Source organism: Condylura cristata, unplaced genomic scaffold (assembly GCF_000260355.1).
Source record: "Condylura cristata isolate star-nosed mole 26May11 unplaced genomic scaffold, ConCri1.0 scaffold00030, whole genome shotgun sequence".
In the NCBI taxonomy this organism is placed as follows: domain Eukaryota; kingdom Metazoa; phylum Chordata; class Mammalia; order Eulipotyphla; family Talpidae; genus Condylura; species Condylura cristata.
The window spans coordinates 6,618,908-6,637,130 of NW_004567131.1; the positions used below are offsets into that span (position 1 = coordinate 6,618,908).

General features: G+C 31.6%; 1 protein-coding gene across 5 annotated transcripts in view; it reads left to right on the forward strand.

The window, feature by feature from the left end:
* ARHGAP12 (Rho GTPase activating protein 12) overlaps nucleotides 1–18,223 on the forward strand; it is a 108,707-nt gene that overhangs the window by 62,287 nt on the left and 28,197 nt on the right. For 2 of the 5 annotated variants that reach the window (XM_012731390.1, XM_012731391.1), the window contains 3 exons: nucleotides 5,761–5,841; nucleotides 13,789–13,914; nucleotides 16,414–16,488. In XM_012731390.1, the coding sequence (XP_012586844.1) occupies nucleotides 5,761–5,841; nucleotides 13,789–13,914; nucleotides 16,414–16,488 (282 nt within the window). Of the gene's footprint in view, nucleotides 1–4,456; nucleotides 4,598–5,760; nucleotides 5,842–13,788; nucleotides 13,915–16,413; nucleotides 16,489–18,223 lie in introns of all 5 variants that reach the window. The other 3 variants (XM_004691183.2, XM_004691184.2, XM_004691187.2) reach the window with 3 other exon arrangements.

Consider the following 18,223-nt stretch of genomic DNA (forward strand, 5'->3'; position numbering starts at 1 on the left):
TATATATATAAAGATTTATTTATTTTATTTATGCATACAGAACTGGATACAGGCCAGAGGTGCAGGGGTGGTGAGAGGATCCCCCAGAGACAGAGTGGGGAGCAGAACAGGTTGACTGATGAACTACATTGCTGAGGGGAGCAGTAGGTGGGTCAGGAGAGGTCTTAGGCCATGTGGATCACCAGGGGGTGGGGTCAGGGATTGAATTCATGCTGAAGTGACGTTAGCTTCTTAGTGCTGTGCTTTAACCCACTGTGCCACCAGGGAGGGCCTATTGTTAATATATTTTAATACATAGTTAGCATTCAGTGTTTGTCAAGTAGTATCTCTTAATAGTTTTCTCCTGCAGTAAAAGAGTCACTAAAGGATAACATACTGCATTTTTGGTCACCTTTCTTTAGTTTTACTTTTGATTATTCTAGTATTAAAATCTTGGAGAATCTGATAATGCTGGTTTTCTATTGACCCCATTGACTCTCTTGATGGTATTTTGTTTCAGTCGTGTGTATGTTTGTGTACATTTTTAAATTCATATTTCAGTTGTTTGTTATTTTTAGTTGTACCAGCTAACTTTTAGTTTAGTTTTTATTGAGGTAGTTTTGGCTTACCTCATTGTTTGTGCTTTAGAAATATAGGATCAACCCCCTCAGGTGTTGTCACAGTATTGCACCACATGTAGTCTACTACCTTAGTCTGTTGCTTTCTCTGCACCTTGCTCCCACCACAACCCCTATGGTAGCCTCAGTTCTGTAATCAAATTTCTCGGGTTAGTTTGGTTTTATCAGACCCATTGTTAGGCTTCTGTGTATCCTGCATATATGTGACACAATGTAATTTTTGCCTTTCAACTTCTGACTTAATTTTTTTCCAGCATACTTTCACTCTCCAGCTCTATACATTTTCCTGAAAATGGCAAGCTTTACCTTTTTTGATAGCTGAGTCATATTGCACAGCGTATAGACCACATCTTCCTGATCCACTCATCTGTATTTGGGCATTTAGGTTTTTTCCATGGGTTAGCTGTTATAAATAGTGCTCCAGTGAACATAGAAATGCATTTTCCCCCTTGAATTAGTGTTTTTGTTTCCTAGTGTAGAAGCTAGGTGTGAAATTGCTGGGTCAGATAACAGATCAATTTTTAATTTTTTGAGAAACCTCCATATTGTTTCCCATGAGGTACAGCCAGCCTTTGGGTTGTTGGAAAAGTCATGACACATTTTTGCTTAAAAACAGGAAAAAATATATCGTGACTTTTTGACAACCCAATTCCCACCACAAGTATAAGGGGATTCCTTTTATCTCCACATCCTCGCCAGTACTTTTGATTGAGTTACTTTTTTTAAATTGTATGAGTTCTTTGTAGATCTTTGATAGCAGTTCCATATAAGATGTATGGCGCACATACAGTAAGATATCTTTTTAGTCTCTTTGCTGTGTAAACTGTTTAGTTTAATGTAGCCCCAATTATTTGTATTTCCTTGCTGCTGGAGATAAATTCACAGATATCTCTGAGGCTTATGTTGTGGAGTACTTTTTTCCCTATGTTTTCTTCTGTATATTTTATGGTTCAGGTTTTACATTGAAGTCTTATCCATTTTCAGTTGAGCAAAAAATGGTCTAGCTTCATTCTTTTGTATGCAACTATCCAATTTTTCCTGTATCACTGATTGAAGAGGCTTTAACTGTATAGTCTTGACTCTGTTGTAGATTAACTATATTATCATTTTATTTCTGGGCTCTCAATTCTATTCCATTATTTTGTGTAGCTGTTTTTATTTTATTACAATACTGTTTTGATCATTTTTTTTAGGATTTATTTATTCATGCATACAGAACTGGGGTACAGGCCACAGGTGCAGGTGGGGTGAGAGGATTTATCAGAGACAGAGTGGGGACCACTCTGATTGACAAAGTACACTGCTGAGGGGAGCAGCGGACAGGTCAAGAGAGGTCTGCTGCTCAATGTAGATCTCCTCGGGGGTGGGGATCAAACTCATGCTGAAGTGACCTAGCTTCTTAGTGCTGTGCTTCCACCTGCTGCACCACCAGGGAGGACCCCTGATAATTATATTTTGTGGAATTTGGAATGATGTCACCATTCTTTCTTTTTGGTCAAGATTACTTTGACTGTTTTGGGTCTTTTGTGGTTCCACATAAATTTCAGTGTACTTATTCCATTTCTTTAAAAAATCATCAGAACTTTATTAATAGTGATTGTGTTGAACCTTTGTGTTGTTTTGGGTTAGAGTGGCTATTTTGATAGTGTTATTTCTCCCAATGCATGATTATTTGTGTTTAATGTAAGATTACACTTTTTGGAAATTCATGTAGAGAAAGTCTTTAATGCTGTAGATGAAAATTTAATCTTTGAGAGGATTTGATTTTGCTTCTGCCAGGTGCCTAAAGAAACTAGAATTATGTAAGTATTGAAATTAATATTTTGGTTTTAGGTTTTATAGACATCTTAGATAGTAGTAATTTGAATTGCATGAGATTGTTTGAGATTGGACATTCCTCCAGTTCCTCTCAATTATTGGAAAGCATTTCAGTGGTTCCTCCGATGGAATAAAGGGACGATTTGTTTCTGGTTTATCCATAACCTGAAAAGTATATCTTTTTTGGGGGGCCTCAGCTCTATACCTTTTAGCCTTGCTGTGTTTGAGGTTCCTGAGTCCTTTCCCAAATATTCTGCATAGTCTTTAAATCTAATATTCTAGTTTGGGTTTTGACAAATGCTGTAAAGGAAAAAAAAAATTTAAATTCTATTGTTCTTTCTGGAATCTTTATTTTACTTAATTTTGGTCCTCTGACTATTTTCTAACTTCTTGCTCATTGATGTTTTAAAAACAATAACAAAATGGCTTTATGTAATACTTCAAAGAGTTTCAATCAGGATGATTTTTTAGGTACCCACCAGTCATTTTCCTGTAAACAAAGCACCTGCATAACAGAGCATCTGCTGCAATATATGTATCCAAAATTACTGAGCAAAGTGCTTTGATGAATGGAATTTAGCATAGGACATTTAGCATTTGTATAATCCTTGCCAAAAAAAAAGGTCTTAATTCTTAAAACAAAAATTAAATGGCTCTTTGTATCACTAAATATCAAAATCCTAGAGCTACTCCTGGTTTTATATTATAATAAAACTTATTTGGGATACTAGAATTACTTTTGATACAGAAGAGACTATCTTACTGTATAAAAATTGGGGGACTATAGTCATTTTGTCAACTAGAAAGTCATGAAAAGTTAGATTCAGTAAGTGTGACTGTTTCTTAAATCAGTTTTGCTAATTGGATTGCCTTTTATTGTTTCTGAAATATTTTAGTACACTTCCTAATAAGCTTACCTTTTAAGTTGCCTCAGTTAAAAACTTTAATTTTTGACTTACGATTTTCACTTTTTAAAAATACTACTTAACAAAATCTAACTTATTTTTTGCAAATCTTCTGTAAAGTCTTTTTTTATGAATATACTAACAATACATGTCTGTATCTTTATGTAATTACAACAACATTGATAACCTGTGCATCTTAGCATGTCAGACAGTGGGAGAAATTATAGTCTGATTGAATAATGCTTAATTGCAGAAAATATTTTACCTTAAAGTGACCTGAGAAGGTCATTTGTACAAATATAAATATTTGTTTAATTATTGAAGTTTAAGTGCAGTAAACAAATTGCTACTTAGTCACATAAAACAAGGTTAATGTGACTAACCCTATTTAAGGTTTAAAAAAACTTGAAATTGTTAAATTTTCTTAGTCTTTTTATTTATTTATGTCTTATACCTGGGAGTTTACCCTCTTTTTTTTTTTTTTTTAAGTAAAACATACTTAAATTATTTCCATATCACAATTTCTTTTTTCTCTGTATTGAGTTTGAATTTTCTCAATATTTTTTTCTTGAGGGTTAGCTTGCAACAACCTTTAATAATCATTTGGTGGAGTGAGTTAGGAAAACTTGCCAATACATTTGAATATAATAGTATTGTAAAACCAGTGTTTTTTCTCACTCCTCACTCTCAACACATTTTAAAATAATAGTTCAAGATGTATTTATGGAACCCTACTATTTGCCCAGCATTGCTAAGTACTTGTGATATGTGAGAATTCTCAAGAACCCTCATCCTCTACTTAGACATATCATATATACATGTATAAAGCTATTTCACATCTTAATCTAATTCAGTTTAAAGGCAGCAATAAATAGAAGGTAGCATTTTTATCTCAGTCTGGAAACATTGTTTTCAATTTTATGGTATAATGAATTTTTCTAGGATATATTAATGTGATAAGATGACTAGTATTATCTCACGACTCACATTGTACCGTTTAAAAGACTAATTCATTCAAATATATTTTAGTCAAATAAAATTGATCTCTTAGATTTTCAGCTGCTGCATATTTATATTCAAGGAAGAAAAAATCCTTATGTTTCTGACTATTTATAGCTTCTTTCATCAGAAGAAAACTACCACAGCATTTGTTACAGCCAGTCAGATAGTCAGTGTGGTTCTCCTCCAAGGGGTTGGTCAGAAGAGTTGGATGAACGTGGGCATACCCTATATACCAGTGACTATACTAATGAAAAGGTACATTCTTTCTTTTTCTCATTTAGTTTTGTTGGCAGCATTTATTTAGTCATAAAATAGCCGTGTGCTAAAGTTTTAATGGCATTTAAAACACTTGTGAATATATTCTTTTTTTGAAATTATTTTTATTGTAATTCTGTAATTGTGCCAGTTAACATAGAAACTCAGTATAACTACTGATTCATGGTTTTAACCTGCTTACAATTACAGTGATTTTTGTGGTGTCAAAACGCATTTAAGACAGATCTTTTTAAAAGTAGACCTGTTGAGTGTAGCTTGATTTAGTCTTCTTCAATAAGCATATTTCTCTTGGGTAAATGTTTTTGGGGATATATTTTTCGACATGCCGTTATGCTATACCACCTCACTTTCTATACTCCTTTTCCTTTGTTATCAATATAACAAAATTTATATTTTAATAAAACAAACCATGAATCTAGTATATGATAATGAACTAACTAGCTTGGTAATGCATATTGAAATTTTATGTGTGTATTATATCTGTAGAAGATTGCAGGCTGGTTGTGCTTGGGAATAATTGGAGGTAGGTTTTTGCTCCTTGCTTCTGCTTCAGTTGTTTAACATTGGAATTTAAGGAAACAGTAGTTTTATTCATATTAGAGTCAAGATTATATGTTTGTATTAGCAACACATAGTCTTTTCCCTCTCATATTCCCTGAATTTAATCGTATACGTTTGGTTAGCAATCTTATTTAAATTGTATTCAGTAAAATGTCCTGAGTACAGAGGGTAGTTTTCAAGGTTTGTGGGAAGTTTGGCTTAAATTGTCAGTTTTCCTTAAAACACTTAAAAGACTGAAAAATGTTTCTTTAATTTTTCATTAAGTGTTCAGGGTGGGCATGGCTCTGTTTCCATTGCATATATTATTCTGTGTATCTTTATGTTATCTGTTTCTTATTGTATTTTTAAGTGGTGCTTGAATCACTAGCTAGATATTAGAAGGAAGAAACATAAAATAAATTCAGACTTAATAATACTGAATTACTACTTATTTTTAAAAACTTTAAATGCAAATTATATTAGAGTTTGTTAAATTTTTTTTCAATATTCATGAACAAGTAAAATGAATTCATAAGAATATTTATGGAGGTAAAGGTTAAACTCACTTTTTAAAATTTAAAAATCTATTCTGTTTTTTATAGTGGCTCAAGCATGTTGATGATCAAGGTAGACAATATTACTACAGCGCAGATGGATCTCGGTCAGAATGGGAATTGCCAAAGGTAATAAAAGTTTAACACTCAGTTTCTATTTCATAAGAGTAGATAGTGTAATGGCTACAAAGGGTTTCCACTGATTTATTTTCATTCAGTTTTAAAAAGCAACAAGATTATTTTATTTTTCAGAATTCATTGATACTTTTTTGTCCAGCTAAGCTTTTTGAAGATAAACATTGTACTTTTATTTAATACTGATAATATTGTTTAAAAAATTCTTTTAAACTTAAAACCAAGTTTCTATTATCCCTGAAAATAGAATCCCCATCAGTGTCAGTGAATATCCTCTTATATGCAGTTTTCTTGAGCTTGTTGCGCTTCTTACATGAAATTAGTTTATTAATTTTTTTATGAAGAGAAAGAAAATCAGCTCAGTATTATAGTTTAATCTTGTATATAAGTATGTTTTATAATTGAGTCTGTGATTAGTGTCTTGTAAGATCTTCCAGGGTATCATTTTATCTCCTTTCAGATAAGTGTGCTAGGAGTCAGTTTATCTAAGGTAATAAATATCAGAATGGTGGTATACTTATTGCTGTTGGTATCAAGATAATTTTAAATAACTGAGCAAGCATTTAAATTTTCATTAGTATGTTCTTTTAATGTTTTAGAAAAAGAACTATAATTAGTAGACATATTTATAGTGTTAATTACCAGGTAGATTTTAGTTTTTAAAGAAATTTATCTTTTTCCCAAATAGCTTAAAGACAATGTTACTATTACAGAAATAGATGGATATGGAAAAAAAAAATCACCAGAGGTTACTAAATTTACAAAGGCTAGGATAGTAAATTATTACTATTGTTTCTGCCTATGTGAATGCTATCTGACTTTTAATTGTTCTATAAAATTATAATACCTAATATTAGATAAACAGCCTATAGTTGATTTCTAAGAAGTAACTTTTGAATTGGTCTTGAATCAGTAGCGAAGAGTTCACCTATATTTGCCAGCTTGTAAAATGTTCTGATCTCAAGGAGTAATAAGGTTGCTATAGTGGAAACTTGGTGAGTAGATGGGTGGGGGTGAGAGAGAAAAGAAATACTAGTTCTTTTAATTTATTTGTTTATCAACAACAGTTCCAGAATTCTCTTGGTTTTTTTAAAAAAAGTTTTCTTCAACATTCAGAGAAGCATTATTGAACCTTTAAAACATTTCTTTTAAGATTTTCTTTTGTTTACAATACTGTATATGATTTTGGGGGAATCACACCTCTTTAGATGTGTGTTACCACACCAGACATAGCTGTAGAGCTCTTACAATCCTAACACTAACCCTTTCTCCTCATCCCCCAGCTTATAACTCCCCCTTTAGTGTCCTCAATTCTGCTGCCCTGTTTCTTGGGTTTCTTTGTTTTAGGTTCATCTGTTTTTTTTTTTGTTTCACTATATTCCACACATGAATGAAATCAAGTGGTATTTTTCTCTTTCCTGCTGATATATTTCACTTAGCATCATTTCTTCCAGTTTATGTTATCACAGGTGGAGAGATTTCATCTTTTATTTTTCCTTTTTTCATTTCTGAGTTGTAATTCATTGTGTAACTATACCACATCTTATTCACTCATCTCACTGGGCCCTTGGATTACTTCCATTATATGGCTGTTAGAAATAGTGCTGAAGTAAACTGAGGCATGCATATGTCTCTTTGAATTAATTTTTTTGCATTTTTTGGATTAAATACTAAGGAGTAGGGTAGGTGGACATATCGATTACTAATACTTAGAAAAACACCATTGTTTATTCTGTAGTGACAAGTAGTCTACATTCCCACCAGAATTGTACAAGCTTTCTTTTTATCTGTACCCTCTCCACCATCTGTTGTTTCTGTTTTTTTTTTTTTTCTTTCTTCCTTTTTTAATAGGTCTCATTCTGATAGGAGTGAGGTGGTATTTCATGGTTTTAGTTTTCATATCCCTGAGGATAAGTGAATCTAAACATATTTTTTATTACTGCTATTGTCCATCTATATGTAATTTTTGGAGATGTGCCTGTTTAACTTTCCTCATTCTTGAGTGGGTTGTTTCTTTGATTAGTTTTATAAATTCATTGTAGTTCTTAGATGTTAGTCTTTGATATATGATGTGCAAATATTTTCTTCTATTTGGTAGGATGTGTGTTCATTTTATTGATATTTTTGTTGTCTGTATACTCTTTTTAGTTTGACGTAGTCCCATTTGTTTATTTCTAGCTGTGTTTAGGGAGACAAGTCCCTTTAGGAATTGAATCCCCATTACATCACTGAGCCCAGAATTGTGGGGTGTTTGCCTATGTTATCTTCTGTATATTTTATGGTTTCAGGTCTTACATCCAAGTCTCATCCATTATAAGTTGATGTATGTATGGAATGAGAGAGTGGTCTCATTTCTTTCACATGGCTGCCCAGATTGCCCAGCATCATTTGTTCAAGAGACTTTCCTTTCTCCTTTCTGTACTCTTGACTCCTTTTTTATAGATTAACTGTCCATAATAAGTGGGTTTATTTCTAGGTTCTCTGTTCTACTCAATTTCTGTAAGTAATTAAATTGGAAAGAAAAATCAAATGTATATTGATACCCAAAATATGTAATACCTTTGTGCTGAGAGAGGAATAATTGGGGACATAACACTTCAACATTGGAAACTGAAATACAGTGATTGATTCTATTAGACTTAAGCAATATGATTTGCTTAAGAAAGTAGGTAAATTACCAAACTTTTATATTTTTGAAAATTATTTAAGGACCATTATTTCATATACTAATTAAGTAAATATTTTGTTCCACTTGACAAATTTGAACTGTAATTTTATCAGTACTTTAAATATCATTTGAATTATAAGAATCTTTTTGTTGTACCATTTCCTTTTTCACAGTAGTTTTTATATCCTGGAATAATAAGGTCAAACACAAGGCTTCTTTTGAGGGATTTTTCTGAGGGCATCAGGGTTCATCAAAGAGAGAGACTCCAGTATTAACTTATGGAGTAATTTAGAACATTTATGTAATTGGCATCTAAATTTTTCTATTTGGTTTCTTATGAACTCCCAGACTTTCTTGATCAAAACACTTACCTTTTTAATCTTAAGAAATCTACATTATCTCTGATATGCTGTAGGTGAAAAGAAAGAGGAGAGCTTGGAACCTTAAGGGATAATTCTATGGGATTGGAAGTGAGTACTGGTTGTGACCAGTGTTGAATCATTAGTTATATGATAGTATCTTATTTTCTGTTGCCATTTACCACTTAGGATAAAGTATCAGAATGTCTCAGAATTTTCTTGAACCTGTAATTAAATTGGATATGGAGAGGAGATTTGAGTTGGGTACAGTAGAAATGAGAAAATAATGAAAATGTTTTAGAACCATTATTTAATGGATAGTTTCTGTATAATAAGGAAAATTGCTGTCAAATTCTGTGTCCTAAACAAAGTACTTAAAGTCCAAAATAAATTTTACTAGCTGGGCTTATAACACTCAATACAGATAGTAGGAACTTAATTTAATTATTTTCTAAATAATATATTTTTGCTACTTATGTGGTATGATGAACACAAATGTATAAGATATGGCCTTTACTCTTATAGAGTTTATTATAAATTTGGAATATGTTCATATAAAATATGTTCATATAAAATTTGCACACACTCCTGGTTCTGCATGCCTTCCTAATAGCTTTCCACTGTGTATGGAGGTGTATTGTTCTGTCCTGAGTTCAATCATGTGACAAAATGAACAGAAACTAAGAGCTCTGTGGGAAAATACAAAAATGCTAGCCCTTATTTCACTGATTCCAGAAGGAGAGAAAAGAGTAGACTAAAAAAATTTGAAGAGATAACATTTGGAAATGTCCAAATTTGGCACAGTTTCTTTTATTCACCAGATTAAAAAATTTGCGTAAACAATAAACAGGATAGACCCAAAGAAATTCACATTCAGACACATTGTAATGCAATTTCTGAAAACTAAGGATTCTCCTATACACATCAAAAATCTTGAAAGCAGCTAAATAATATGTTGTATAACCTGTTACCATTAGGGTAATAATGATTTAGACAACAGTGTCTTATCAGAAACAATGAAGTTGGAAAAGAAGTGGTATAATAATGTTTTTCAAAAGGTGAAAAAGTGCTGTCATCTTCTGATTGTACATCCAGCAAAAACATTCTTCAGGAATATAAACATAATAAAGATATTTTCAGATGAAAGTATGCTAAAATTTATCACTAGCAACCTTGTTACCAGAAAATTGCTAGAGGAAGTCCTTTAAACAAAAGAGAAATAATAGCTGCAGAAAAGTTGACACATTAACAGTGAATAAAGTACAACAGAAGGGGGACTATCTGAGGAAACTTCTGTCCTGAGTATTGAAAATTATGTTTGGATTCAAAACAAAAATTAAAACATTGCTGAAGACTTAGCACTCATATGTAGAGATGACAACACTATTCCAAAAGGGGGAAGAGTAAATGGATGAAATTGTTGGTAAGAGTTCTGCACCTGTAGTAGTAGAGTGTTAATATTACTACAGGAAGTGCTCACTTAACATCATTGATAGATTCTTGCAAATTCTAATTTAAAGTAAAATGACATTACAAAAACAGCTACTTGAATAACATCCTGTTCAAAGCTGGCTGGGATTGTTTTTTTCTCTTCAATGTTACAGTGAAATTGTATGACCTGCTATAGATAGTGATAAACTTAAGTATATAAATTTTAACCCCTAGGACAAATACTAAAAGAACTATCTATAGATAGGTTCAAAAAACTAGATAACATAGAATTTGCTTAAAAATTGCTCATGTAGCCCATTGGAAGGGGAAATGGTTAAAGGAAAACAATAAAATTACAGCTTTATATATTAACATGCCTGTTACAAGATTTTGAAAAATGGCCCAAAAGCCATAATCACAGGAAAATCATGCCAAATAGAATGATATGTTAAAGGTTATTTATCAAATAATTTGTAGTAAATACACTTCATGGTGAGACTGCAGAAATGTTCACATTAGACTTAGGAAGTTGATTGTAGTTTTCTGTCATTGTATTAAAAATGAAATAATAAAACAAGAAATAAGAATTAAAAACAAATTATATATGTTATATGTGTGTGTGTATATATACTATATTTTATATATATATATATTACATATATATTTTGCTATTGTTCCCCACTTTGTCTCTGGTGAATCCTCTCACCCCCACTTGTCCCCTTCCCACACACACCTCTGTCCTACACCCCAGTTCTTCTATGCAATAAAGTTTTTGGCTTTTTTTAAAAAGACTTCCAGTCTTGTAAGAAGAGTACAGCAGAGTTGCTGGATATAAAATCAACATAAAAACAACCTATCTGATAAAAAGTCAGTTTGAAATATGATATGAATAAAGATCCTGTTTCCATTAGGAGCAGAGCAACGACAAGAGGTCATAACTAAGAATACACGTATTAAAAAAAAAGTCCATTGGGTTTTTAGGAAAATGTCATAGCAGAATTGAAAGGTATAAAAGAAGGCCTGGATGAGTGGTGCATTACCCTTATGTTATTGAATTGAATAATTTATATAATTATTAGTATAAAAATAAATTCACTGCATGTCCTTTTCTGTCCTCCAATTTTTTTGGAACTGATGCTAAATTTTATTTGTAGAAAATGATCCATGAAAAACCAAAGTATTCCTGAGGGGAAGAGGAGATAAGAAGGATGGGTATCCTGTCCTGGTAATTAAGATAGTATAGAAAGAGCAAATGTATAGAGGAACAGAATGGTCAAACAGAAAGCTCAGGTGTGGCATTCCAAATCACTGGTTTAATAAAGTGTGAGCTATGCAGATATGTTGCAGAGATGATTGGTTCTTTCCAAAAAAAAAATGAAATATATGTAGATCTTGACCTCAGTTCATACTTAATAATTAACCTAGGTAGACTATAGATGTAAATGGTATAAACAAGACTTAAGTACTGTTGAAGGATGTATCACAAAATAACCTTTGACTCAGGGGTAGGTTTTCAAAAATCAAGACTATAAGGAAGAACTGTAAAAACAAAGTTTGACAGATGAGACTACATCAGAATTAAATTGAACACCTTCTAATGTAAAATATACCATATACAAAGGAGAGACAGCTGCAGACTCGAAAAAGATAAAGTCAACTTACATGGCTTTGTAGGTTTAGAATCTAAAATGTGTAAGGAACTTTTTGGTTCTTTCTGTATTAAGAGAAAGATAACCCAGTTTTTAAAAAAGGCAAAATATGTGACTAAGATCTACACAGGGAAGGAAGTACATGAAACACATACATGAAAAGACATTTTATTTTATTCTTTCTTGTATTTTTTTTTTAACTGAGGTCACATTGTTTTTCAACACTGTATATGATTCAGAGGTATAGAGGTCATCATATCTTTGCTCAGGCATAGTCCATTGGGTGCCCTTGTCCCTTTGCTCTCCTTTTCTCCCATCCCTCTGGTATTCTCATTTCGACAATCAGATTTTTAGGTTTTGTGTTGGTTTAGTTTTACCTCCTTTGTTAGTGTATATTTCACTATTAAGTAACTGTAGTAGTTGTAAAGCTCATATTCAAGAGTAGGTATCCATTAAAATTTATACACAAGCTTACATGCAAGCATATGCTATAGTTACTGTTAATAGGACAATTGCAGTCCTGTTTAATGTATTATTTTCCATGTAGAGATTTCTGGTACATTATAATAATTATTATTATCAATTATTATTATTGGTAAACTTTATGCTTTACCTGTGTTCATGCTAAAAATGATCCCTGTGTGAACTTATGTGACAGATTTTAAGAATGTTGTTTGTTAAACAGCAGTGAGTTAAAAACAATTGGCCATATGTGATTGCCTGGCTTTGAAAAATCACATATGTGATTGCCTGGTTTTGACAAATTTTAATCTGAGGAATGAAGTACAGCCTTGGGAGGGAGTTTGATGCATAACTGTGGTCTCATTTTGGAAAGTAAAGAAATGGCATATTTTGGAGAAAGATGTTGGAAGACTTTTTAATATTAAAAATATCCTCCAAATAGAATTTTATTGCTATTAGAATGACTCATTAAGACATAAGATATACTGGATTTTTCAGATGTGGGGGTGGAACTAGAAGTTAGTTATTTGGATTCGAGTAGGTTAATTTTCATCTGTTTTTAACTATAATTTTATAATTAAATGAAATTGCCAGTATCAAATAGTATTACCCTTTAAAATCTCACTTCACAGTTTTCAAATACTTTTGCTTGGTGATCTACTTGACCTTTCAGACACAAGATTTAATAGCTTATTGATAATAAGCTTCTAATTTTATGTGTCCTTTTATTTCAACAGTTATTATCTATCCTTTATGCACAACTGATATAGAACCAGCACCATCTTTAAAGCTAGTACTATTTCTACCTCTGACCTGTTAATATTTTACCATTTACCATTTTACTAATATTGATAATGTTTAGCCTATAAGGAGAAAGCAAAAATAAAAAATCTTTTAAATGTGAGAATACTATTGTGTATATAAACATTTTTTTAAAAAACCTAAATCAAAAATTGAACTCATATGGATTTCAGAAGTAGAAGAAACCTTAGAAGTAGATTTGTTTCACATTATTTTATAAATTATATCTAATATTCATTGATAACCTACTAGCATAACATTATCACCTTCATACTTTGTTTAACCCTTATGACAACTCTTAAGTGAAGTATTTCTGTTATGTTTTAGAGTTGATGAAGCTTAGACTTAAGGAAGATTAAATATTTTACCAATGATAATATTAACTTGGGTTGTCCTACATCAAAATCTGTGATCTTAATTGTGCCACGGTGTTGGTCAAAGTTAAAAAAGTAAAGTTCAGAAAAATCCTTGTTAGTGCCATATGAGTTTGCTAATAACACCGTATGTCATTTAGAGCCAGCAGCCCACTTTTGTTTCCATTATTAGTGAAGTGTATTCTGTTTTCTTTTAGTATAATGCTTCAACCCAGCAGCAGAAAGAAGTAATTAAGAGTAGGAGCCTGGACAGGCGGCTACAAGAACCAATAGTATTAACAAAATGGAGACATAGCACCATTGTGTTGGACACAAATGACAAGGTGGGCCATTTTGGTAATATATGGTGAAGATTTTTGTAAATTGTGTATGCTAAATTTTACTCAGCTTTATCTCATATCTTGGTGACTACTGTTTTATTGAATATAGCATCAATTTGTCCTGGAATGGATTTTGGTTTTGAAGATATTACAAAGTAGACTTATCTGTGGCATAGCTTTATACATTTGAACCTAATAGATGACAGATGTAATTTTGATAAGCCTATTTTATGTTTATAAGATGGACTGGTAGAATGCAATGAAACAAGTAGCACATTTTATAATTTATATATTGTAATCTATATATTGTATCATGTGGTTGAATATTGAAGGTATATTAAAGAAATAAGGTTCTGGAATTAGTGTTATTGAACAATGCTTGAAAAAATATTTGCACTGAGATGAAGCTGAGTAAATAGAACTTCTTAGAGATTTAAGTGGAAAAATTAATTTAGTTCGAAGAACTGGATTACAATTCATTTTACACAGGAAGTCCCTAAACATAATACTGTAACATGAAAACCATTGTTGAAAGCAATTTTTCACGTGAAATCAACTTTTCACACTGGAACAACTAAGAGTGAGTGTTTGGTGATGGAGAGTTAAAATGTTTTACTTTTTTTTGAGATTCATTTTCAGTTTATATTACAATAACTTGTATAAAGTTCTTAATACTTAATTTCCTTTTTAGTGAATTGTTTCAGAGTTTAAGAATCTGACTTTCTTGGGAGATTTATTTAATTGTGGTAGGATTATCTTAAAATGAATTTCCAGATGATTTCCTGCTTGAGTAAGTAAGCTTCTTTTATTATCTGATGTGTTCCCTTCGAAATAAGTCTTCACAGGTAAGAGGGAGTACACCAGAGCAGTCTAGCTGATTAATGCATGATCTATACATATAAAGTATGCATAACTTGAGATATAATCAAAGAATACTAATACTTTGTAGTAAATGCTGATAGGGTGACATAAGTCCTAGTTCAGTGTTCAGGTAATGTCGGGAAAGATTTGGTGTGTGTATGTGTGCATATATATTTGCATTTGTTTGTTCCTATGTAGTTTTTACTAAAACCTACTATTTATAGATAAGTTTAACATATGTATGTAAATACATTTATAAATAAGACAAATAAATGTATAATTGAAAATTTATTTATTGTTTGTAATATAACCATTACATAATCACTTCATTTGATAAGGTTTTTTTTTCTGTAGTTCTTTGAAAAATCATAATTTATTTTCTAGTTTGTGGGTTATGCAATTTTTTCCAGACTTTTAAAATATTAGACATTCTTCTAGAATGAAGAAATTGTAGGGTGAAACTTTTGAAACTGTCAGAAAAAAAGTACTTAAATGAGGTTGAATCTAAGATTTGGATGCTAAGTGTAATGTTTTTTGGTAAAGATATATTTGATATGACTTTAGTATTTTGTCTTTTAAATAATAGTGTAGGGTGCTTGACTTATAAGGTTGCATCTTCAAGAGCTTTCCTTGTAAACAGTCAACTGCTACCAAGTTTCTGTAGCTACAGAATGCTTTCCCAAGTCAGTGAATGCTGAATTAGTGGGTTCCTGGCCTGTTTGACAATTCCCAGCATTGTAGACAGTACGTTATTCAGTTCCATAACTATAGGAAAGTAGACTAATAAGCAGATGTTAGAGATAATTGTTGAAAGAAATTTGGATTTATAAGAAAGTCAGTAGGTATCGATATATGATTTTTCTAATTCTCTTTAAAAAACTATTCAAATCATCTAGGTAAAATGGGAAAATAATTGAATGGAACTTGGCTGTTGGTATTAAAACAATTTTTTCAAATTTACCCTCCATGAATAATAGTCTTATTATAAGCATTTATGTTAGAAATTACAAATTTTAATGTACTTTGAAAATGCATGTCATTGAATTGCTCCTGTTATACATAAAAACTTTAAAAAATTTAAGTTATTACTATTTAAATTTGGGGCCCTTTTAAAAAATTGCTTATTTTTAATAATTAACTAAATTAAATGCCTTTACATATTAATAGCAATTCAGTTAAATTGCTTACGTAGTTATAACTAAAGTAAACTTCTCATTCTGGCAGTGTCAAGTAATTTGTGACTGTTCCTTGCCTAATTCTGGGTCTTCTTACCTACCATCACAAAAACAGGTTATTATTTTTATTTACAAATGTTTAGATTTTACCTAACTATATTCAATATGTTAACTCAAGCTAATGCAGCATCATTATTTTAAGGCAACATGCATCATTTCTTTTGAATAATTCTGTATAAGGTATTTAAATTTAACCATAATCAGTTTAAAACATGTCATATTTCATAAACTCTCTGATATCCGTAATTTTCAAGTCATTACAATATTAATTCAAAACTGAACTTAGAAGGAAAATAACTAGGAAAAAATTCTTCTTAGTCTCCTTATTAAGCTCTCTCACTATAAGTAGAGGGAGAAATACAATTACAAAAAATAGAGTAACATTTTCATTACTTATTTTTTATAGGACTCTCCAACTGCCTCAAAACCCTGCTTTCCTGAAAATGAGTCTTCTCCCTCTTCACCAAAGCACCAAGATACAGTTAGTATGATAACAGCATATAATATTATGTAGTCCAGTTATTTTAATCAGTTTTAATAAATTTTCTCTAAGTGTAATGTTTAAATAATTCTTGGGCTTTTATTAAATTTCATTGTTTTTTAAAAGACATAATCACAATTAAAACAGGTTTAAATTAAGAATCAGACTTCATTGAATTTAAAAGTCCCTTTCTACAAAATAAGGTACCTTCATTATTAACTCATTTATATGTCATATTTGTAAAAGATCATTTATAACTTGATTATTCTTTAAAAAAGTAGAATACCCAGTAAATACTATCAAAATATACTTCACCCTTTTTTCCCTCAGACCAACAGTTCAAAGGTAAGAAGTATCCAGCTTCTTAATGGATATAGATGCCTTTTTATTCCTATGCTCTAAAGCACATTGCCCAGTCTAACAGTGGAATATAGGACATATGTAATTCAACTAAGTTAACGCTAAGCTGAAAAAACTCTGAATGACTTCTCATCTGACTCCTGTCTTAGTTTTAAAGGCATTTTACTGGATCTCTCTGTATTTGTCGGCCCTCTAGTCTATCTCGTAACTTGCTGATCTTGCTTTGCTCCCCCCCTCCCTTTATCTATCTATCTATCTATCTATCTATCTATCTATCTATCTATCTATCTATCTATCTATCTATCTATCTATCTATCTATCTATCTATCTATCATTTTATGATCTTGCTTTGCTTTTAATGTCTTCCCTTATAAAATGAAGACTGAGAGTTTTAATGAGGACTTCAAGACTGCATACACTGTGACTCTTGATTGCTTCTACAGTCTTGCATTTTACTTCTTGTGTCGTCTTCCTCTTTGTAGGCTGACTTGCTTTTCTTCAGCTACACTACTCTTCTTTCTGTTCCTCATAGGAGCCTAATGTGTAGACTCTATTTCCCTGTCCACTAAAACATTTCTTTCCCCTCTTTGCCCAGTTAATGTCTGTTCATTTGTTAGAGGTCAGTTCAAACTTAGTTTTCTTGGAGAATTACATTTAATTCTTTAGGTTTGGTCAGATTTCCCTGTATTCAGATTTCCTAGCACTTAATCATATATTATTTAATTATATAAGTAGAGTAATTCTTTCCATTTCTTACTTCTTACAGAAATCTTCAACCTTATTTTTTTTTTATTTTTTATTTTATAACAATTTATTTTCACATCATTTTGTACATTTTTTTTTCCATCTCAATTATAATCCGCGCGGGTTTCCCATCACCAAGTCACCCGTGTGCCATCACCATAATCCCGTGCACTTCCCCCCACCCCCGTTTTTGATCCCATTCACCACTCCACCCCCACAAAATGTCTGGTATATGGTGGTTGTTCATATTTTCTCACCTGGTCCATTATACTCCTGCTATGAGTGAAGCCATCCGGTATTTTTCTTTCTGGCTTATCTCACTAAACATGATCTTTTTCAGCTCCATCCAAGTTGTTGCAAAAGACATGTGTTTCTCTTTTTTTCAACCTTATTTTAATGTCTGTCCTTGCCACTAGACATTAGAGCAGGAATGGAGTAAACTCCACTATATACATGTAGTGCCATGTGGTTGCTGTTCAGTATTTAAAAGACAAACTTTTTTTTTTTGAATTTTTACTGTTTTTTATTTTCTCTACATTTTTTTTAAATTAATACAAAAGTTTATTTTTACATCATTTTGCACATTTTTTTTTTTCATCTCAATTGTAATCTCCACGGGTTTCCCATCACC